We start from the raw sequence: 24,469 nt of genomic DNA, 5'->3' as shown, positions 1-24,469 counted from the left end.
AACTTTAAGAGCGTTCAAAAGTAAGTGTAAATTTAATCAAGAAGTTAAAATTTATTTTAATAAGTCATTTTTATGTCGCTAAGACCTATTTTAGAAAAAAATTGGAAAATAAAACACTGGAGTTCAAGTTTTGAAGACAAATACAATCAATTTCAAAACAACATTCAGGGTCAAATTTACAAAACGCAGGTAAATTATAACTTTTATTTTAATTATTAAAAACCATTGTAAGTTATCATAGTTTGTAACTTAAATATGTTTTTATGTTAAACTAATTCTTATAAACTAGTTTGTAACTTAAAGCATATGTTTTTATGTTAAACTAATTCTTATAAACTAAACGTTAAAATTATAACATATTTTGCTCTATTATTAAATGAGATGATTGCCCGACAGTTAAGAACGTGTTTTTTTTAAATTTAATTAAACTCGCGGTATCACGCCAGATTACCTGTTTATGTACAATTTCTTTTACGTGTTTTTTGGTAAGTGCACGCATGTTTTTTATGAATGCTTATTTCTACATAAAAACAATGGAGCTGTTTTTTGCAAGTAAAACGCGAGTTGTTTATATCTATTTTTCGTATAAGCTTTTTTGTGTTGTTTAACCATGTTGGATGTGTTTGAGCTATCCGTAAACGTCTCGGCTCGTAGTTAGATGCCATGTGTTATAGGGTGTGCTAAAGAGTTTAGAAACTCGCCATATAAATGAAAATTCATTACATTTTGCACCATGTGACAACAATTTTTATGGCAAGAGACCAAGGCCGATAACTGCTTATTTTGTTTTCGGACAAATAACCAGCCGCTGGTCCAGCAATAACGACCCTACTAACACTTTCACAAATTCTTGACAAACATTACGATTTGTTGAATTTTAGAATCCTGAAGACTGTAACAAAGCTAAAATTCTGATCTGCGATTTCAAACTTAGTTGCGGAATCGGATGTTTTCTACATCACATTACCGCGTGCATGTTCATTGCATTAGGTACAGATCGAGTCCTTGTTTTAAACATGACAAAAATCGAGGAAAATCGTGAAGAAAATTATTACAGAATATTTAAACCGCCAAGCGAAGCTTGTCAGGATTTAGATTTCCAAAGTGCAGTAGAATGGAAAGGTAAGTAAATTCAGTATGGTTTGATATTTCATGTACTTGCATCTACAACCGCACGCGTTACTAATACCTAACCTTACTTAAGGTAATGGTACTACTGAACTAACTACGGTTAGGGTCGCAAAAAGAACAATTGTATTACCCGAAATAGACATGGGACAACATTTATACCGACCTGGTGTTGTACCCTCTCAAATACACAAAGAAATAAAATACTTTTCATCTAACCCAGCATTATGGTGGCTGGGACAAGTTCTGTTATATATAACAAGAAAGCAAATCGGGTTTATAAACAAGAAAGTCGAATTTGAAAGGAAAATGAACCTTACACATCCAATAGTTGGGTAGGTGAACTTTTGTTACCAACATAAGCTATTCTATTCAAACTGACATTGCCCGCAAAGAATACTACTAACATATAACCATAAAAATTGTTTTAAGACTTCATATACGAAGAACAGATAAACATCCAACTAAAGTATTTCCAATAAACCATTACATGCCTTATGTGGTGAATTGGTTCAACGAATACGAAAACAAAGAAAGGAAAATTGTGGAACGGAAAGTTTATGTTGCCACAGACGGGGTTGATGTTATGCAAGAACTAAGAGAAAAGTAAATAATTTGTTGTTATCATTAGGAAAGCCTCAAAAACAACAAAATATTTAAAAATATTGGCAAAATCTATTTTTTTAACTAAAATTAAATTACTTTATTTTTAAACAAACCCCATATGACAATTTTTTTAAAGATATCTAACAAGACGAACACAAATGAACAAAAAGTTATTATTTTTAACATTATTTAATTCTTAAACTGTTCAGTTATCCTGGTTATACTTTTATGCATGACGAAAGCTTAACTGAAACGGCGCAAATGGATCAACGGGAAAGTTATGAAGGCTTTTCTGGAATTCTTCTAGATATCCAAGCGTTAAAAAAGTGTGATTATATTGTCGGTACACTTTCATCGAATGTAAGTCTAATATGCTGCTATTTTATTACAAAGTCTATTAACAAGGGGTTAAATAGTAAAAAAGCAGCTATAAGGTAAACTGGTCACACAATTTGGTAACACGCAAAAAAACCTGGGTTAAATATGCAACTACCATTTAAACATTAAAAATTACCCAAAAACGCAAATTTAAAAAAATCGATGTTTTTAGATTGGCCGACTACTGTATGCTTATTTACACACACGTCCGAACCATAACCACGTGGTTCCTATGACGTCACTAGACGTTGGTTACAACCTTCACAACAGTTTAGAGTTTCCGCAAATAGCGACGAGCAATTATTTGAAACAAAAAGACGACGAAATAAACTTAAAAGTTGGTGATTTGATTATCAAAGAAGGAAGGTTAATGAAGGGGCCAGAGCGATATTATGGGAAGAATACTAACTCTGGACTTGGTGGATTTTATCCAACTGATAAAGTTAAATGTAGTTATATAACAGCTCCATTTAAATTATTAATAACTTAACATTTTAAGCAGTTTTAGATAAGACTAGACAATTTATGCTGTGTATACCTTATATGCACACTAAATATATTATTTTTAACTAACATTTTATCTATTTTATTATTTATATAAGTTATAAACATTATAAATGTTATAAAATCTTGCCACTTTTTTCTGTTTATATTATTTTTAAACTTTACTTCACTTGCAAATAAAACCAAAAACAACCAATTTATATTCGTTATAATATTTCACATTAACTTACTTTTTATACGATGTGCAAAATCATCATGTCTACGGTGTAGTGATGACGTCATAAAAAGATGACAGATGATGACGTCACGGGTATATATTGATGAAAATGGGGTGATAACAATATGCTCATGAACGATGAAATATCTACAGAAATGGATTTAAAATTTTATTTTAATTTTGAAAATTGCAAAAAAGGGATAACATGTTTAATTCATATCTTATTTACAACATAATACTATAGTGGTAAAGTAAGTAAAAGGTACCTATATAAAGCATTAATCCATATATATTCACATGCAAAACAAGGGCCATTCAAATTAAAAATAAAATTATTAAAAATAAAAACATAAACTCGATTGTATTCAACACCAAATTCTAACTACTTTTTATATAATTTTACACTAATACGCTGTTATCACAATATATACATGAAAGCGTCAAGCACCTTTCGCATCTGATCACGTGTTTAAACTGATGACGTCATATAGATTGGTGACGTTATTAATTGGAAACGTGGAGTGAGGCTTCGGAGAAAGCAGTTCCGACTGAATTTTCGGCCTCAACCTTCATAATAAAATAAGTAAACAAGTTTCAAATAAAGTAAATTTTTGGCTTTTGCTTGCTAAAAGTTCCTTAAAATTTGCCATATAAGAATCTTAGTTTAACTTACCTTATAAGTCCCCGAGTCGGAGACTTTAACATTAGCAATCACCAACCTACAAAGACCGATGACATTTTCTTTGAAGAAGTAAGGATCTTCAGTGATGTCCTTGTTGTCTTTAAACCATCTAAAAATATATTAAAGACATGGTTAATAATAAATTAGTGCATAGTTTAAAGTTATAAAACAATGCTCGTGGGATGAAAAAAAATCTTAATAGAAGTGATCCTAAAATATAACCGCTGTTCTTTTAATATTTTTTTATTTATATTTCTTTAAGGTTATTGTTTTCTTGTTTTTTATTGGGAATGAGGTTTGCTTTTTGCTATGTGCTAAGCTTTGCGTAAACGCTGGGCTTAAGGGCGAATAGTATGGCATTGGTGCAGTTCGAACCTGAAACTTTCGGCCCTTAGTCTGATGCCATGAAGTCTATACCAAACCACAGCACTAAACCTGCCACTATACAAAGGGGAATAAAAAAAATTAAATAAACCCACCTGGTGTTGGGATAGGGCTTTCCAGAGATGGAGCAACTTAGAGTGACTTTCACTCCATCAGGAACGTTTCTGGGACGAAGAGGAACGGTCACTAACGGAGGTTTACGCAAATCCTTTTCATCATATTGCATGTCTTCAATGTGAACTTTTTCTGTAAATCATTAAAATGTTAAAAAAAAATATATTTAGATCACGTTTAGATCACTAGCACAAAAGTGGAAAAAACCTTAGGTATTTTACATTAAATTGTAGGTTCGATTCCCACTGCTTTTTCATCGTAGCGCTATCCAGTAAGGGGTGACCAATACTTATATTTACTGATTTAAAAACAGTCAACGAATAAATGATCTGGCATTTTTATTAAGTGATACCATCAAGTCATTAAGACTAAATTTTAACCAGTTTAACATACCGACAGCTTGTTTAATATAGACCATGTCTTTAGTCTGTAGAGGTTCAGATTTTCCGATGTTATTTTCAGCCTGTACTCTCAAATAATAAGATCGTTGTTTATGTAAATCTGTGATCGTATATTCCGTCGCTTTCACGTTCTGGGATATTGTTTGCCAATCTCTATAAGATGTTATACGCATTTTAGAAAACATTATATCATAACATTTCTTAAGTAAGGGTTAATAGTTGTTACATCAACTCAGAAGCTATAAGTTAATCAAAAGGTTTATGATTAGACCAATACTATTTAAAATATACTATTTAAAAGTAACCTACATTTTGGCTGTAAATTTAGATTTTTAAACGAAAAAAGTTGGTATTTATGAATATTTTTCAAAAATCAATTATAACTAGGACCAAGTTTCATTGACAAATTACTTTTTTTTATGGAATCTATAACATGATATTTTTACCTTCCCCTTGCTTCACGTTTTTGAATAGAATAACCCAAAAAATCTCCGTTAATTCCACTTTTTGAATGCCTCCACTTCAGAGTAATATTTTCGTTGGTTGTTATTACTTCGAGGGGGCCACTTGGAGCAGAAGGAACATCTTAACATTGTAATTATATTTATAACATTAAATTCTATTGATACGTTAAACCAGATATAATGTACTGCTTATAATTTAGTTTCTATATCTTTATGCAGAGACCAGACTGCTATGTATATTAGGCTGTAGATCTTATTACGCTGTAGGCTATATTGGGTGGTAGGCCCAATTATGTAACTTAAAACCAAACGTAAAAAACTTAGATCAAATTTTAGCTTTGAAAAAAGATTAATTTTAAAACTGTAAATATTTTTTTTTATTTTTTTGTTAGTGGGCAACAGAAGTTGTGACTTACCACTGACTTTAATCTTAATGCACAGGGATTGTGAACCCGATGCGTTTTTGAGGGTGACTTTGTACGCCCCCGAGTGAATACCACGTGCGTTCCGGATCATTAATTGTGACACACCGTCTACGTCATGAATGTTCACTGTGTCGTCAACTTCCGATCCATCTTTCGTCCAATGAATTTCTGGTCTTGGGCGACCCTGTTAAAGTTAAAAAATAATTAAACAAAAAACATAATTTGAGATCACAATGACGTCATTACTCACGTGATATGGGATGTAAATACGAATGGTTCCACCAGCGTTGATGAGGAATCCCTCACGAACCATTATTTCCAGTTCTGACGTCAATTTAAAACCAGGCATAGCTAAAACAAATATTTAATAAAATATTATTAGAAAAAATTTTTTTATATTGATTTATATGTTTTTATCTTCAATGTGAGAAGGTCAAATGCGCGACCTAAAAAAAATGCGCGACCTAAACATAGAGCAACATCAGTTAGCCTGATCCAGTCTCGAGTTGCCTTTGCCAGTTTAAAATATTATGGAATAAATTTACATGATAATTATAAGCTGTTGATTAAGTGCTGGCTCAGCAAAAGTTCTTACTTTTTATACCGCCTTACTCAAGAGCACTACAGCATGAGAGCAGTTGGAATTGGACCCCAAATTTGCCTTTTTACATAAAAAAATCCAAACAAAAATTTATCATTTAAACAATAAATATATTATAACCCCCACCGTGCATTTCTTCTGCTGTAAAGATGCCCCTGTATCTGTAGTAAGAACTGTAGGATCCAACATTTACAGATCTCATTCTAACATGATAGTTACAACCTTGCTCCAATCCTCGTACAGTATATCGTGTACCAGTGATATGAGTGTCGTTGTACTTGACCCACTCCTCTGTTCCTTCCTATATAAAAACAAATTTGATTTGGACATTGTATAAAGTCTTAAATTTGAACCAGTTTTTAAAATGTTTGTTGACTTGGCATTTGGCATATCAGTGACTTATATGTTTCTTATAATGGATATGTATTTAATTTGGAGAATGTTAAGAGCCTTGTAAGATTGAGTTAGTACTAAAAGGGATTTTTCACTTGGATATTGGCATATAAGTGACTTTAATATTTTAAAAGTGTAAAAATAAAACACAAGATAAATAAAGTTTATGTGGCAAGAGTATTTAACTATTACCATTAAATTTAAAATAGAAGGCAAATGTAAATAATATTATTGAAAAATTCAATTACGTTAAACTAAGTAGTAAAAGGTGTTTTGAACACAAACGTTATAAGTAGGAGATAAAGGTTATAGTTAGGTTAAGGATAGGAGGAAGAATTAAGTTCTGTGTAAGGCTTAAGGTTAAGAAAGAAGAGTTGTTAAGTTTAAATTTTTTTTATAACTTAAAGTCTATAATTAATTACCTTTTTAAGTTCAATGTCGTAGCCCAAAAGTTCAGATCCTCCTTGTTCGTTTGTTCCTTTCCATGAAAAACTGAGCGAACTGTTCGTGGAGTCTATCATCTCAAGATCACTTGGTTCCCCGGGTGGAGCAACAGGAACGGCGGCAGTTATCGGCCTCGAAGCCCGCGAAGGGTCACCCTCGCCCGCGGCGTTCACGGCAATCACTCGGAACTCGTATTCCTGGTCTTGTCTCAGATTCGTTGACTGTAAGTTAATAATAAAGCGTTATAGAATAGGTTAGGTTAAATATTTAGTTTAAATACTGGTATGTAAAGGTATTTAACTCACAAGTATAAGCGTATTTATAAAATTGGGTATAGGCATATTTATAAAAATGTGTTATAATATACGTTTTTGTGTTTAAAAAATTACATGTAACTGCAATTTGTTTTATATAAAAGTAAACAAAAAATATACAATACATACTACAATAATGCGACGGGGAAAAATGGCAAAGTAATTTAAAACATGGCAAAATAATTTAAAAATAAATTTAATAATTTAAAACATGCCATAAATATTATTGTTTACACAAAGTCTTTAAGTATGTTATGGCAGGGTCACCAAACCCTGAATACTTTGGTGACCCTGCCATAAAAGCAATAGCTATCAACAACCACCATATCTAAGCTAATATTTATTTACCTTATATTGATGATCTTTGCATGGCTTGTCAGGATTACATCTCGACCATGTTGAAGTTCCCTTCTTACGTTTTTCAATATAATATCCTTTAAGCGGACTTCCGCCATCGTTTGTAACCTTTCAAATAAACAACAAGTCGTTTGTAGAAATTAAACCAGTTTAAAATACTCATAAGTTTTAGCTTTAAACAATAAAATTAATGCTAGCTTGCTAAACTGTCACAAATCCGCCATGTTTATGTTAACTTTAACTTGTAATCTGTCCTTAGTCACGTGCTTACACCTTTATTCAAGTGAGCACAGCTTATCTCGGTGAACTGTATCACGTGACTTAGTGAACAACTTGATGGACGGTAACTTAATTTTAATTTTGCAATATCAAAAAATTTAATAACATAGCACAAAAAGTTAATAAATCCACTTTATTTCAAAAACAATGTTGTTAAACTACCTCATGTAATACAAAAAAATATTACAGTAATGTTAAACTTACCTTGTCCCATGAAATGGTGATCGAATCGTTTGTAGATTCAACTAATTCAATATTCCCAGTAACAGCAGATGGGGCATCTGAACAACGAAACTTTTAATTATATACCAACTCATTTATTAACAAAATATTATTAATTTAGAAATCTAAGTTTTTTAACATTTAAAAACTACATTTAGAAAAAAAACATTCATAAACCTATGGCAATAAATAAAGGTTATCATTACGTTACAATATAAGTTACAGTTGGGTAACAATGACACTTATTTAACCTAATTTATGACGTACTAATCTGTAAAATAACTGCCACAAAAACTGTTTTTACCAAATGGATCTTTTACAGTGACTGCTTCAGATTCCTTGGCTTCGCCCTCCCCTACTTCGGTTACAGCTTTAATTCGGAACTTGTAAGTTTTCCCGGCAGGTACACCAGCTCTAAAACTAGTTAAGTCCCCGCCGCTGGTTTTGCCAACTAAAAATAAACAAAAATAATTAAATAACAGAATTTTTAAAAAATCTACAAAAAAAGTTATTTTTTTACGAACTTTTTACTAAAAACGTTTAAAAATACCTGAACTCCAGACTTTTCTGCCTTCTTCCTTTTTCTCGATGACGTAGTGAGTAACCTTTGACCCTCCGTCGTTTTCGATCGCCTTCCAGTTAATAGTCACCCCCTTAGACGATATATCACTGAACTCGATAGGAGAGGTGATTTTAGAAGGTATGTCTGTATATAGAAAGTTAAGTGTTTTATTATAACAAAATACCAAAAATGTATATTTATATTTTTTTGTACAAATTGATCTATGATGTGGAAAGGTGGAATGCGCGACTTAAACATAGAGTAACATCAGTTACTCCGACCCAGTCTCGAGTTGCCTTTAGCAGTTTTAGATATTATAGAGATTATAATTGGCTGGTAATTATGCTGCTGATTAAGTAAGAGTTCATACCGTTTATAGCGCCTTACTCAAGGGCGCTACGGCATGAGAACAGTGGGAATTGAACCCACGACCTCATGGTGTTGTAGCAAGTGTTCTCACTAATACACTACGCTGCCGTTTTTAAAAACTTATTCTCAATAATTTAAAGAAATTAATATAAATGTCAATTTTAGTAACAAAAAACAAGTTATTCTACATATAGTTATATTTTAAACAAGTACTAAGGTTTAACTTTACCTAAAACGTTGACATCAATAGGTATAATAACCTCACCAGCTTCGTTCTTAAGCTTACAAACATATCGACCACTATCCTGACCCGAGCATTTATGGATACAAGTTTGTGCGTTCTTTGAATCACTGCTGCATATAAGTCGATTGCCTTCGTCTGTGAATTAGAAAAATCAATTTAAAGTTTGAGGAACCAGTAATACTAGGAAGTGGTACACGAGATCTTGTGTTTGATTCCAACTGTTACCATGTCGGAGCAACGTAAAATGTATTCCTAACGGCACAACTATAAAAACACCAGTGTAACTTTAATAATACCAGTCTAGCTACAAAATTGCCGGTCTATAAAAATACAAGTCTAACTAAATAAATACCAGTGTACAATGATAAAACATTTCAACTATAAAAATACCAGTGCAGTGTACAATCCCCATATAAAATACTAGTGTACAATAATATTATGGTTCATACAAATAATTAAAGCTATATATTATGTTACCTTTTAGTGGGACCCCATCCTTTTCCCAGGTGATAGTGGGAGGAGGTTGACCTCCGGAATAAGGCACCTTCAACCTACAAGTTTGTCCCGCTTTTACGGTCATTGGTTTCTGGGTGAGAGCCTTGATCGTTTCAGCGCTCACAGTTGGTGGAACTAAAACAAATCAAAAAGTTTAAATTGGTGTTTAATGAACTCTTGTTTGGAAATAATAAAATAAAATCAACAAGATAGTAAGCATGTTTAAATGCATTAATTACACTGTCAAGTTTACAAGTATGATTAATTTTAAGCCAGGCCCAAAAGTATTTAAGGCATATACAATAAAGGTTTTAAATATCTGCCTAAAAATCGAAGAAATAAACTCAAAAATATAACTAAATCAACATTCAAACAGCTTTTTAAATCCTACTTATCCTGGCAGACATTTATCATTAAGTATTTACTAATTCGTGTACTTACTGACTGCAATTCCACAAGTAATAGGCTTAGAGGTTGCTGGTTCACTTTTGCCTTGTTTATTAACAGCACGAACTCGGAAAACATATTCCACCCCTGCCTCACAGTTTGTACATTTGTAATTTGTACTTCCAGCTTTTGTTTCACCGATCTAAGTATAATAAGCTTAGTGTAAATAAGCAATAAATAGTAAAATTAACAATTATAATGAAGTAGTATTACAAAACCTGATAAATTTGCTAAAACGTAGTATATAAGTTATTTACAATTTTTTAACGTAGCCTACACAAAAAAATTAAAATTATTTTTTTTAATTTGTTTACCTTTTCAAATTTGTCACTTCCCGAAAAAGCTCTTTCTATGATGTAAGAATCCACGGGACTTCCCCCGTCTTGTTCAGGAGCATCCCAGGACATACTTACTTCTTTGGGGGTAACTTTGTCGAATTTAATATTCGCTTTCGAAAAGTCAGGAACATCTAAAATATAATCGTTGGTGAGAATGTAAACCGGCAGTGTGGTGTAGCGGTTAAAACACTTGGCTTTACTACACGAGAACCTAGGTTCGATCCACAGTCCTTTTATACTGTAGCGCTTTTAAATAAAGCGCCATAAACGGTATAAACTCTTGCTGAGTCAATACATAATTAGCATCTTTATTATTGGGCAGCTATAATTATAACCAAACTGCCAAATGCAACTCGAGACTGGGTCAGGGTAACGAATGTTACTTTATGTTTAGATCGTAAAAATAGGATTGTCACATAGAAAATAAATGTAAAAAGTTTCTTTTTAAAAGTACTTACCTAGCACCACTATTTTCGTCTTTAAAGTCACCCCACCAACGTCGTTAAATATCCTGGCCTCATAAACTCCACTGTCTGAAGCTTGACACTTGGTTATTCTCAGTGTTACATCGTTCATAGACGACGATTTAGTAGCTCGGTGATGCTGTATAAAATTAAAATAATAAGTCATACACATATAACAATATAATACAGAGTACTGTAACGCTTTTACCGAATTTTTTTATATAGGTCGTACTAATGATTTATAGTTTATCATTGGGAGGAATGCAAGCACAGCCGTTTACTAACTCGCATCACGAATAATTACATACAATTGATTTTAAAACAATTAAACCAACAAGATACTTAACAAAGTTACTTAATATATAGGCTAAAAGCTTGCACTAATAAGGGTCCAGACAGCTAGGTATAAGGGTATAACACGATAACATATTCAAAGTAAACAATAAAATGGGGGATTCGCTAAAGTAAAGACATGTTAAATCATTTGGTAGAATTAAATGTAGTCACAAGGCCTTAAAACTGTATTATTTATATTTAATTGTATTAAAGTATAGCTAAAACAACCACCAAAATATGCCCCCAAATTTAAACAATTTTTAAGACACTAAAGCTATATATCTTTACAAAACTGCTCTTCGACAAAACAACAATAAAGTTATAACATTGAACAACCCTTGCTACGTCCAAAAACTAGATAAAACCAACATTACCTTGACTGGTAATATTTCTTCACCGTTATGTCTCCAACTCGAACTAGGAGGGGAGTTCCCCGTACATGGTACTTTTATGGTGGCAGTTTCACCAGCTTTGACGAAGATTGGATTTTTTTCAAGTTGTTCAATAACCTAATGTAATAGAATTTAATACTTATCGATGTAGTGAATAAAATAAAAGCGTTAAGCAATTGGTCTCATAATTCAATATTTAAACCTTAATTTTATTTTTGTCCGAAGTTCTGGGTTTAATTTTTACTATATTTTAACTTAAATAGCACCCACCTAAACAGATAACATTGCCAAGTTAGTAACATTTTATTTGTTAAGACATCCTAAGATTATAAACAGGTAAATAATTAACTTAAGCTGCTTAGTTGACATTTTTACATTATGATTGTGTGACTTTTTTAATCCAATTTTATTTAAATAACCCAATAAATTTATTTAAGACATCCTGAAATTGTAAAAAAGAATAAAATGGTAAATTAAAGCTAATTAGACCTTTTTATACTACTACCCTTGCAAGTTCGACCCTTACAACCTATCTCCTTCAAATATAAACCGTTTTATTGAAAAAGCCCAACTAAAATCGCTATTAAAAATATTTATAAAAACAAAATATTTTTTTCCATATCACCTTAAGGTAATAGGTTTTATATTTTTTATTGGGGAAAGGTGTGCTGTTATGACGTGATTGAGCTATCCGTAAACGCCTGGCTCAAGGTCGAATAGTGTGACGTTAGTGCGGCTCGAACCCAAAACCTTTCGGCTCGTAGTCCGACGCCATGACCGGTTCGCCACACTACCGGAAAAACAAAACATTTTTTTGTGATTACCTTTGGATCAATTTGAGGCGCGACATCCAACGCTGTCGGGGTGACTTGCTTTGACTCCAGGGGATCACTTAACCCCTCCTGATTGGACGACTTCACCCTGAATGTGTACGGGGTTCCCTCTTTTAACCCTGTTACTTTATGCTGGGTCTTATCCCCAGATACCCTACCAACAGGTTTCCATCTTCCCGATGCATCTGCGTAGCATTGTGACGTCATTATTATTTTATTATTACGTCATAAGCATAAAAAGCTGCCGTGTTTATTGGTGATGTCATAATCAATATTACCTTTTGCTTCGATGATGTAATCGTCTACGCAAGCATTTTCATCAATTGGTGGATTCCATGACAACGTCACAGAGTCAGCTATGACGTCTGAGAATGCAATTTCGCCAGAAGGTGGCGGTGGTTTGTCTAAAAATATTGTAAAAAAATTAAGTAGTTGGATAGAGTGGTTAAGCGGTCATGGCATAAAACTACAGGTTAAAAGGTTTCGGGTTAAAGCCTTTTAAATGCTACGCAATCTGTCTTTAAGCCCGGCGTTTACAAATAACTTAAAACCCTTCACAACAAGCACATTGTATCCCAACAAAAAAACATGTTAAGGTAGTACGGATAAAAAATAGTTAAATTTAGTTAAAAATGCTTCAACTTGTGATTAAGAAATTTTTAATTTTTAGCTCCGGACTTACCCACAATTTTGACCGGGATTTCGATCACCGCGTCCCCGCTTTCGTTGAAGATCGACACGGCGTACGTACCAGAGTCGGTTACTTTACACTCCTTAACTTCTAAGGTGACAGTTCCTCTTCCATTTTCCATGTGGAAGCGACCTCTCTCGGTCAAGGTGACCCTTCCGTTCGTCCAAGATGCACTGAAAGTAAATGTTCAAATATTAAAAAATAACTTTCCAAAATTAAAAAATTAAAGTAAAATAAATATATTGTAGCAACCCCTTAGAAACACGTGATTTTGCCTGGTAAGACATCTAGGCTACAGTCTTATCTTTTGCCTTTTTTGTATGATGTTGTGTTTTGTTGCTGATTACCAATTCATTACTAACTTAACGGTTTTTGCTTAAAACTATAATAGCTAAAAATTTTATTACTATATCAACTTTAAAGAGTGTTCATGAAATAACAGGTTTGTGTAAATGCAGCTTTTATAAAGCCGTCATTTCATTTACATGTTAACGATAATGTCGTCATAAATTTTCAGACAAATTATATGTGTTACTTTTTGATGACGTCACGCGATAATTATTTGTTGATTTAGGGGAACAATAAAGTCGCTTGTTTTTTATTTTAATCTATTGTCTGTATTTGTAAACCCACCTTCTAATTTTTATTGATAAAAAAGGCAGAAAAGGGAAAAATGAATTTGAATAATGTAATTTTTTTATAAATGAAATCTAGTATTTATTAAAAAGTTACAGTTTAATTCTACGAGGTTGTACATTTAGATACATTTTTAGGCTTATAAATTAATAATTTTAACGGGTTGTTAGGTAGAAGAAAATTTGTTTCGCCTCAGAGCTTTTTTTAATCTTTTTTTGCTTTGCAGAACCTTATTTTATTAGTAATCTAATAAAATTTAAAGATGAGCCAACGGTATGTATGTACACTCAGCAAAGAACTTCAACAGAAAGCAACCAAAGAGTTAAATGAACCCACAACCGACCAAGAACGATGGGAAGCCATTGACCAACTTAAAGCTAAATATATAGAGAATAATTTTACCCCTTTATTTCAAACTGATGATGCGTTTATTTTACGATTTCTGCGAGCGAGGAATTTCGATCAAAAATCGGCGTTAAAGTTGTTAAGAAAATATCACGAATGTCGGAAGAAATTTCCAGAAGTATTCGAGAAAGTTGGGGATTTAAAAGCACTAGAAAGGGTTGTAAACAGCGGGGTGATGTATTGCTTAGACGAATCAGCTAAAAACGGTGAAAATGTTTGCATCTATCGTCCCGAGAAATGTGATAGTGACGTCACACTATATGAAGTTTTCGCGTACGGGGTGACGTCAGCGGAAGTGATGTTGAAAGACGAGAGTTTTCAAATAAATGGTTTGATTTTAATCGACGATATCGAGCATTTTCCAATGGCATCCCTGCGAAATTATCCACGAAAATCAATCAGAGGTTTGACTAAATTGTGGCAAGATTGGATGCCGGTAAGAATTAAATCAATTGAATTTTTTAACGAAATGCAAACTCTGAGCGCCATTCTATTCGTTTCAAAACCTTTCATGAAAAAGCGGTTTCGAAATTTGCTGAAATGTCATGGTGGAAAATATTCGTCGATTTACGATAAAATTGGAAAGACAATCCTACCACCTTATATGGGAGGCTTGGGAAGAGAACCAGATATATTAGCTAAAGAGTTGGCACAAAAAATTACAAATCATTTTGAGGAGAAACAAGCTAGTTAGATTCAAAATAACTGCACTAAGTAATGTCTTTAAAATGTTGATATTTGACAAGTGTAGACGACTTAATTTGAGCACCCATTGTTGTTAAAAATTAACTGTTATTGCTTTAAGTTTGTGGGTGAATCATTTTTTCTTTGCCTTATTTTGGTGTGTATTTTATATTTTATAGTAGGGGTCGGCAACCCTTTTTTAACCGCAGACCGATTTAAAACTGTTTTTTATTTGCGGACCAGCCTTTAAAAAAACACAAATGCTCACCTATATATATATTAAGTTTAAAGCAATTCATTCTTACATTAACCCGATGATTAACATTTTTAAATTTTTTTAAGACAAAATAAGCTAACAAATCAAAAAATAAACGCATTTCTGCCGCAAAGCAATTAACCTGGAAAAGCATGTGGCCTGGTAACGTACTTCTAACAGAGCGGCACTGTTTTATAGCGATTGCCGACCACTGTATTACAACGGTTGAAAAAATAAAAGCTTAACCAATGCATATTTTTCAAAACTCCCTATTTATATATATATATATTTTTTTTTGTATATGTCTTTATCCTCGATGTGGAAAAGTCGAATGCGCAACTTAAACATAGAGTAACATCAGTTACTCCAACCCAGTCTCGAGTTGCCTGTGGCAATTTGGGATATTATATGGATTACAATTGCCCGATAATTATGGTGCTGATTTAGTGCTGGCTCAGCAGGAGTTCACACCGTTTATAGCGCCTTACCCAAGGGTGCTACAGCATGAGAGCAGTGGGGATTGAACCCACGACCTCATTAGTGGTGTAGCAAGTGTTCTTACCACTACACCACGCTGCCGGTATATATATTAATATTAGCTGTATATTTATAAACATTCATGTTAAAAATAATCGAAGCCTGGGCAATCATAAAGTCATAAAATACAATGACATGTTAAAATAAACTTACAACAAAAATATTTTAATAAAAAGTTTAAAGTGTACGTACCTGGTAGCAGCTTTTCCACTGAACGGAACCACTATTTTTGCTGTTGATCCAGCTTTAAACTTTAGTGGATTCTTTCTTAATTTCTCCAAGAATGATTTATCCACAACAGGAGGGTCTAGAAACAATTACAAAAATAAAAATTTAAATAAATTTAATAAAAACATGTCTAGCACATTAGTTAGTTTTATAGGCAGGGTCGTTGTTTGCAATGTAACCAAATTGTTTCTATCTAAATAAGCTAACAACTAAATTAGGTACAGCTTTTGTCCAGAACCCTGTATTAAAGGCCCATCGGAAGACCAGTTGTAACCTTGCTAGTAGTAGAGTGCACTATATATTACGGTTTAATATTAGAAGATAAAACAAAGCTATAAAGGTCTAAAATATACAACAATAGTTACAAATCAGAGACAAAAATAAACACGTCAGTATACGAAGCACTCTAGTCAGAACTCCCCGAAAAACAAGCAACAACCAAGCAGACCAACAGTGCCACGTGACTGGCAAAATTACACTGCCCCAAAATACATAATTAAGTACTAAGGAATTTAATCAAGGTCTGCACCTCAAAAGGCGCGTCGGGCAACCCGTACTAGAACGTTAATTACAAACGCTTCAAAACGTTACAGCAACATAAGCATTGTTAGGTTTAAACTCCTTAAATCATCATACAAGGTTCAAGGTTCAATCCCCACTGCTTCTATGCCTAAACGCCTTAGAGTTAGGTACTAAGAGTACTGACTAGGGGTGACCAAAAATCCTCCAAAAATTTAAATATTTTTTAAATTTAAAATAATACAAAATAGTTAAATAATTGGTTGAGTGCCCAATTAAAGTGAAGTACACCAGGCACTTATTAAATCAAACACTAATTCGGCTTGGAACGCATTGTAAGCGGTGTTACAACATGGGCGTCGATGGTGTAACGGTTAGCATTGGTGCCTTCCAAGCACTAGTTCCGGGTTCGACTCCCGGTCGACGCATTTTTATATTTTTTAAAAATTTATTTTAAATGTTTACATTTAATTTTAATCGAGAAAATTATTTAAAAAAATTAGCATGTTTTTTTGTAGTTTATTTCTTTATACAGTAGTGGCTATTAATAAAATAATAAAACATTTACCAAATAAAAAAAAATTAACAAATGCGTCGACCGGGAGTCGAACCCGGAACTAGTGCTTGGAAGGCACCAATGCTAACCGTTACACCATCGACGCGCACGACAAAACTATCGATTACGTCACCGTAGCCGTAGAACATACCCATAAGTCAATACCCGTAAAAAATAATGTAGTTAGTAAGTACAAAGTATTTTGATAAGATTTGCATATTTAAATGATTGTTTTTACTATTTTATTATTGTTTTGAGTTTAATTCTTCGTCAGCGTATGGCGCTTACCTACATCTTTCTTTATATTTCACTAATTGATGTCCTGGGTTCAATCCACCCTGCACTTATCATGTATTGCCCTTGAGTAAGGGTGCTATAAACAGTATGAACTTTTGCTGAAATAATACTTAACCAGAAGCTTACTTATCGAGCGATTATAATCTATTGTATCCCAAACTGGCAAAAGCAACTCGAAACTGGGTCGGGGTAACAGTAGTTACACTATGTTTAGGTTTTAACACATCGAGAACAAAAAAATCGACTTACCATTACAAGTCAAATGAGCTTCAGAACGAACCCCTCTTATCTGGAACTGATAAAGTCCCTCGTCAGCTTCACTTACTCCGTTTAATTTCAAGAAATATTTTCCCCTTCGTTTCGTCATCTCAAATTTCTTGGACGGCTGAATATAAATTTAATTAGTTGAGAAAAATATAAATAAAGAAGTAGATTGTTCTATATTGTCGCCAAAAAAACACAAAGGTTATAATTAGAGCCTAGTGCTTGCTAGCCTATCTGCAATATTAAACCCAGGCCTAAATGCAACTCTAATTTATGTAAAAGTAAATTGACAACCCTCGAAGTAAGAATGTCTGTCAACTTGATGACCTAAACGTAATAACACTTACCCCGACCTAGTCTCGAGTTACTTTTGACAGTTTGAAATATTATAGAATATAATTGCCCGACATTTAGGTTGCTGATTAAGTATAAGCTCAGCAGAAGTTTATACCGTTTATAGCGCTCTACTCAAAGGCACTGCAGCACAAGAGCAGTAGGAATCGACCCCGAGACATGTAGTGAAGCCAAGTGTTTTGACCCCTACACCATGCTGACGGTTAAAATTATTTAATTATATACTTTAAATATAGCTTTAATTTAACAAAAACTTAAAGTATTCTATAATCTTTACCTTTAAAAGTTGGTCATCCTTAAACCACTGGACTTGTGCATCTGCATCCACATCATCGATCTCACAGGAGAACTCAGCTGATCCTCCAGCTTTACATTTTGTATCCTGCATCCTATGCAAGACCTTAATCGGTTTGGCTGTAAAGAAAATAATTTAAAAGACTTTAAAACTGTTATACTATAGAGATTTAGTTTACTTATAGTAAATGTATAAATGTTGTAATAATAAAATAAATAGGTTGTTGATTGAGATAGTATATCAAATTTTTAACAAGTTTTTCTCTATATATTGCCTTGTTACTACATAAAAAAGTATATTTTTAGTATATTTTTAAACAATAAACATCAAAAAAGGCAATAATACAGACCAGTTACAGCAAATATATTACATTTCACTATAGCTACGGTTCGTAGGTAATATCTATTGTTACAGGAAGCCTACATGTTTAAGAAAAAATTGATCAAATCATGTTAATCACCGTTAACTTGAAGTTCAGCTTTTGAAACAACATCACCGAAAGAAACTTTAATCTCAGCATTGTGGTCCGATAACATCACTTTCTTGATAGTTAGTTTATGCACATCTCCCGTCTTTATAGTGTACCTAAAAATATAAAAAACCAAGATATTAAACAAACATGCAAAAAACTAGTACAAAAAAGGCAATTTTTGCCCCACTGGTGCTATGACGTCATAGGACAATGCATTGATGATGTCATGTATTGTACTTAATGTTAAACAAATTTAAAAAAAATAAATTGATAAACGCTTTTGACTCTTTTTTTATTAATTAAAAAGAGAAATGCAAAATTCACCGCTTCGGCAGCTGCGTTACTTATCAATAAAATAATTAACGTTAGAAGGTTGGCAATACATCCATTCTATTGCTCTTTAAAGTTGGCCTCCTTCGAGAATTATGACTTAATGCCTCAAACCAATTAAAAGCATATGCGCGCATGAATACCTGGCGTTATGATATCATGACAGGCGGAGTGATACATTTTATGTGGTTGATTGTGATGTAAATTAACCTTAACAACCTAATTAATAGATTTTTAATTATGCTTTGGTGTTATAATTAAAGTTTTTGACAAACATAATTCTTTATTTAAATTCTCATTGAAAAAAGCCTAACTTTACAGGCTAATTAATGACTTAAATTTTAAGTTGTTACCTTTGGCAGATTCTAATATAATTGACCAGATATAATACCAGATTATTAGTTAATGTTTTGGTCAGTTTTATAGGTAATCTAATATAGTTATTAACTAACTAGTAAAAATATGCATAATCAATATGACTACCTTGAATCAGATGTTATTTCCTTTCCATTAATCGTCCAAACCGGTTTAATTTCCTTAGTACTGACCGAGCATTCAAATGTTGCTGTCGCCTTTTCTTTAACCTCAGTATTAGTGAGACGTTGTCGAAATCTTACTGGGGCAGCTGAAACATAATTTACAAAAATGACTTGTCAAAAAAAATCTAAAATATTTTTTTGTATGTATTTATTCTTGATGTAAAATGGTCGACTTCACGACCTAAACATAGGATATCTCAGTTACCCCGACCCAGTCTGGAGTTGACTTTGGTAGTTTATGATATTACAGAATTAAACTGCTGATTTTTTTTTAAGTTAGCAGGAGTTCATACGGTTTATATCACCTGATAAATAAACAGATTAAAAACAGCTAGAAAAGTTTGCGAATCTTTGTATATTTACTTTAAAAAATTAAAGTCACCGCTTTTTAAAATGGCAAATGTCAATTTTTTACTAGGTCTTGTCTTATATTAAAAATTACAGTACAGAAAATTAAGCATATCAACGTGTTTACAATAAGACCTTATAACAACACATATACTTACCACTAACATTAAGTTCAGCTGACGATTCCAAATCCCCCAACTTGGCTGAATATTTACCAGCATCTTGCATCGCTATCTCCGATATAATAAGCCTAAAAAATTCAATTAAACAAAATTACGGGTATGTACAAATTAATGACGGCTAAAAAAACAAATATATAGCAAATAATAAAACTAAATAATATGTTAAGTGGTCTAATTCACACCTTATACTTATACAACAGAAGTAATTGTAAGCCAAAAATCTAGTTCAAAATTTTGTAACAAAAAAAATGTTATAAACCTATGAACTTTTGCCTCTGACACGGCTTGGATCCGTCCGGTACTTCCCCTAAGTCGAATCTCCTCACCATTCTTCATCCAGGTAACTCTCTGGCTCCTCCTTGTGACCACGCATTCGAACACGCAACGTCCGTGAACTCTGGCTGTTTGAGCTTTTAAACCACTTGAGAACTCCAACGGTTGCTCTAATTAACAGTAACAAAAAAAATTTAACTCTGCTTCCGAAAAGCATTTAAAAACAATTGTAAAGTCTCTAAGGTTAAGTGCATATATTTAATAAAACAATTTTATATAAATTATCGTCAATGTACAATATTTAATAATTTTTTTAGAATAATAATATAACACCAGGTAAATATACCATGCAAACTAACTAATATACCTTGATTTGTACAGGTTTTAAAAGCAAAACGGACCATTCTCACATAAGATCTAGTGTTCAAATTTTACTGTTTTTATACAGATAAAAAAAAGAACAAAAGCTAAATCATGTTCAGGCTGTAAGGTCAGCTTTCTTAAATTAAAAATAAATATAATCATCAAGTAACATAATTGTACCTTTAATAGTTAACACAGCATCGAATTTCTCTCCACCAATATCCAGTGTATAAGTCCCCGCATCTTCAGCCTTTACATTTCTTATAATAAGTTGGTAAACATTTCCAACACAACGAAGTTCGTGACGTTTCTCAATGCCCGGGATGTTAACAACTTCGCCATCTTTGTACCACCTAATATAGAAGGTAAAAGTTTAACTAATTTGTGAATTCAAGAAAAAAAACATTGCTGTTAAATATATTTTAAATGGTGTGTAAAAAGTATTGACTATTTAATAAGAGCGGTGAAAAAGTATTTACTACACATTTCGCGGGAATATAATATTAAAATTAAATTAAGTTGCCAACATAGTTACAAAATTAGTAAGCTTAATCGACCGATCAAAAAATTGTAAAAATAAAATGAATTTATTTAACAACTAAAAATAAATAATTTACATCATGTGACGTTGTGAGTTTGCGTTCTCCAGATGGATCTCGAACACGGCAGTACCTTCGTCATTCACTGTCACGTGACGTAGAGCTTTCAATACTTTGACAGCTTCAGGCTCAGGAGCAGGAATGTCGACTTTTTTGAACGCTTGCAACTTGTGCAAAATCATTCTAAAAAACAAGGATTATAATAAGAACATTTATACTTGTACAAGCCTAATATTATTTAAATGTATGCAACGAATTAAGTGAGCTATATGTGGTTATAAATATGCCAATCTTAAGGCACTTTTAAAGCTTATATTATTGTATTTTAAAAGCAAACTGTATATTAATATAATTGCACGATAGAAATGACATGTGACGTATCTTTACGTCACGTAGGGGTGTAAGTTTTGTAGCCTTGCTTTTTACTCGTGTTTTATAATTAAGTGGTTCACCCTCTCCTTTTATTTTAGTTAAGTACTTGATTTGACTGTTTAGTTTTGGACCGAATTAATATTCATTTCGTTGTTTAATCTTTATACTATTTATGTAATGTGATTCTATTTAAATAAGGTTACAACGTTATTAAAACTGATTAAACAAAACTCTGAGTATATTTTTGTAACAGTACAAAAACTTCATTTTGAAAATGTAAAAATGAATGTATTTACCCAAATAAATAAAAGTGCTTACCTGAAATCGAAGAAGCCATACTCGATACAAATCTTCTCATAATCTTTCGGATCAGCCGTTTTCAAAATTTCCAAAACTTCTTTTTCTCGCTCTTCTGCAGTCTTCTTCTTTATTTGTTTCACTTCTCTGTGGAAATAAATATTATTTTAACAACAGCTTCTTTTTCTAAATTTTAGGCACTGATAGTATGAATGTTAGCAACATTTTAAAGGTAATTTTGTTATATCACATTTAAAATAGACCTACCTTTAATTATAATATATCTTATAAACTATGGTGTGTATAAACTTGAAAGATGTCTTAAATTACCTCTAAACTTCCAAAATGGCACGTGAAAATATATAAAACTAAATCATAACAATATTTAAAGTCACCCTAACCTGTGCTTTAGTTGTTGTTTAAAGTTCTTCACATTTTCGGCACTTTTCTTTCTTTCTTGCTCGATCTTAGCAGTAAACGGAAATGTTACTTCACCAAAATCGTTTACAATCACCACCTTGTACTTCCCAGAGTCCGAGAAACGACTTTGCTGTTTACAAATGCGGTTATTAAAATCATGTGTTAAAGCAATTAAAAAAATTAAACGAGGAATTACAAAGAAACGGCAGCGTGGTTTGGTGGTCAGAATACTTGGCTTTATTACATGAGGCCTTGGGTTGTTATATCCCCACTTTTCTCATGCTGTAGTGACCTTAAGTATAGCGCTATAAATGGTGTCAACTGCTGCTGAGCCAGCACTTTATTAGCAGCTTAATTATCAGACAATTATAATCTATAATATCCAAACTTGCCAAAAGCAACTCGTGACTAGGTCGGGATAACAAATGTTACTTAATGTTTAGGCTGTAAAGTCGACCTTCTTACATAAAAAATAAATCAACTAAAAGCCTTACTCTAAGAATAAAAGCATATTCTTGTTAAACGTTTCTACAAAATCTTAATCAAATTAAAAAATTAATTGATAAACAGCTGAACTATGGTCACTTTTTTAACATACAGTTGTACTAAACTAATAAAACTAGCCCAAGAAATGCTTGAAACAAGGACTACTAGTAGTTCAGTATAACGGTTAGTTTTGTTGCATGTTTGGTTGTTATCTTTCTTGTGAAACGTACAGTGTTTTGTTATTAGGTTTATTGTGTTATTCTTTTTATTATTTTGGTTTAAAGCCCTTTTCGTCTACCTTACTACTGCCTTTAGTTTTAAGTTGCATCAAATTGTATAAACTATAGTAAGTGTAACAAATAATTATAAAGTAGGCTCCATTTTTTATGACTAAGGTTTGATTGACTTTAAAAAATACGTTTTAAAGATTAAGGCCCATTCACACGGCGTACGCAACGTAACGTAGTGCAAGATTGCGCAACCATTTAAAATGAACAGAGTCGTTCACACGTACAAAAGTTAGCGAAAGTTACGTAAGATTTCGTAAAGTTTTGTGGCTGAAGCGATATTTACGCACGATTTCGTAAGCGGTATACTTTTATTAGATATTTTTTATTAAAATTTTTAAAAAAATCTCTTGAACTCGTGAAGTTATGTAACGTAACGCAACGCAGCGCAACGCAACGTTACCCTGTCGTGTGAACAGGCTTTAAGGCAGCAAATTTATTTTTTAAAAGTTCTCTCTTACCTTAATCGCCATTGTACAAACTCCAGTCTCATTATTCCTTCTGACGTCATAACGACCCCCGTCATCAATTTGAAGCCATTGACCTTTCCTCCATAAAATCTTCGGTGGCGGATTTCCCTCAATTACACATTTAAACTCGATCCGTTCTCCTATAAACAGTAGGCATTGTTGTTTGTTTATTATGTATTATAAATACTCGATATAAATGCCCGTCTAAATAGCAATATAGCTATAGGTTCGATTCCCACTGCTTTGGTATTGTAGCGTTTATAAGTAAGTTACTAAATGCCTTTTTAGGTTCAAAAACTATTATACAGGTTGATTATACAGCAAAATACGTAGTCAATATTATTCTATATAAGCAAAGGCAATTTAAGATAGGTTTTGGGTTACAAAAAGTTATTTTTGGGGGCAGGTAAACGCCTATTAACATTAAAGGGTAAATGAATATTTGTTAAAAGTTGTTCCTACAAAAGTTTTTTTTGGTGCTTTTAAACGCTCGCTTACACTAAAGGTAAAACGATATCTAGTAAGAAAAGATTTAATTTACCTTCTTTCCCAGTTTTGTCTTGCGGAGTTGTGGAAAAAATAGGAAAAGTTTCCCCTTCCGCTTCGTTGGGAACCTTAAATTCTTTCAACTGGCCAACCATTATACATTTGCCTGCAAGAAAGTAAAAAAAAATTATATTGCCAATTACATGATGTTAGGAATAGAATCCTTTTTTTAATTAACAATTTCTAGGACACTTCTTTTAGCTAATTTTAGTCTCAAAGTTTTTTGAAATATATTAAAACAAAAAAATGACCCTAAGCTAGTCCTATTTTTTAGCTAAAAAATAATTAGAAATTGCCTATTTATCAAAAACTAGATCATAAAACTGGCCGCTAACCTCAACAGACAATTTGCTCATTTAAGTAATGTTAC

The 24,469-nt window shown here is 32.6% G+C and overlaps 3 protein-coding genes and 2 non-coding genes across 6 annotated transcripts; 3 read left to right on the top strand and 2 right to left on the bottom strand.

Moving 5' to 3' along the window:
- Positions 1 to 72: 72 nt before the first annotated feature.
- Positions 73 to 2,602, top strand: LOC145755349 (alpha-(1,6)-fucosyltransferase-like). The gene is made up of 6 exons (XM_082571573.1): positions 73 to 189; positions 882 to 1,122; positions 1,205 to 1,463; positions 1,561 to 1,734; positions 1,944 to 2,094; positions 2,285 to 2,602. The coding sequence occupies exons 1-6, from the start codon at positions 73 to 75 to the stop codon at positions 2,600 to 2,602; spliced, it is 1,260 nt and encodes a 419-aa protein (XP_082427699.1).
- Positions 2,603 to 2,818: 216 nt separating this feature from the next.
- Positions 2,819 to 24,252, bottom strand: LOC145754884 (twitchin-like). 2 transcript variants are annotated; one of them, XR_014284169.1, is made up of 36 exons: positions 24,095 to 24,252; positions 23,545 to 23,693; positions 22,292 to 22,440; positions 21,912 to 22,037; positions 21,240 to 21,404; positions 20,803 to 20,975; positions 20,246 to 20,429; positions 19,963 to 20,054; positions 19,401 to 19,542; positions 18,576 to 18,700; positions 18,098 to 18,234; positions 17,452 to 17,587; positions 15,795 to 15,909; positions 13,076 to 13,257; positions 12,672 to 12,797; positions 12,385 to 12,578; positions 11,543 to 11,677; positions 10,827 to 10,971; positions 10,345 to 10,499; positions 10,025 to 10,172; positions 9,566 to 9,718; positions 9,074 to 9,223; positions 8,464 to 8,619; positions 8,218 to 8,364; positions 7,896 to 7,972; positions 7,404 to 7,520; positions 6,720 to 6,962; positions 6,031 to 6,205; positions 5,554 to 5,654; positions 5,295 to 5,487; positions 4,861 to 4,999; positions 4,407 to 4,567; positions 3,995 to 4,145; positions 3,507 to 3,624; positions 3,282 to 3,400; positions 2,819 to 2,980 (listed from the first exon to the last, which is right to left on the bottom strand). XR_014284169.1 is itself a non-coding variant. In XM_082571045.1 (35 exons), the coding sequence occupies exons 1-35, from the start codon at positions 24,192 to 24,194 to the stop codon at positions 3,338 to 3,340; spliced, it is 5,022 nt and encodes a 1,673-aa protein (XP_082427171.1). In that variant the 5' UTR covers positions 24,195 to 24,252; the 3' UTR covers positions 2,819 to 3,337. The 2 variants fall into 2 exon arrangements, 1 of the variants encoding a protein (XP_082427171.1); XM_082571045.1 differs by having other exon boundaries at positions 2,819 to 3,400.
- On the top strand, positions 13,983 to 14,819 carry LOC145755202 (alpha-tocopherol transfer protein-like). The gene has a single exon (XM_082571430.1). It carries the CDS (start codon positions 13,983 to 13,985, stop codon positions 14,817 to 14,819), a length of 837 nt encoding a protein of 278 aa, XP_082427556.1.
- On the top strand, positions 16,706 to 16,777 carry Trnag-ucc (transfer RNA glycine (anticodon UCC)). Its single transcript has one exon. It is a non-coding gene; the product is annotated as a tRNA-Gly (tRNA).
- On the bottom strand, positions 16,940 to 17,011 carry Trnag-ucc (transfer RNA glycine (anticodon UCC)). Its single transcript has one exon. It is a non-coding gene; the product is annotated as a tRNA-Gly (tRNA).
- Positions 24,253 to 24,469: the final 217 nt, after the last annotated feature.

Source organism: Corella eumyota, chromosome 6 (assembly GCF_963082875.1).
Source record: "Corella eumyota chromosome 6, kaCorEumy4.1, whole genome shotgun sequence".
NCBI classification, from domain to species: Eukaryota; Metazoa; Chordata; class Ascidiacea; order Phlebobranchia; family Corellidae; genus Corella; species Corella eumyota.
The sequence above is the reverse complement of the archived record's forward strand: the minus strand, read 5'-3'. Positions and strand labels throughout refer to the sequence as shown.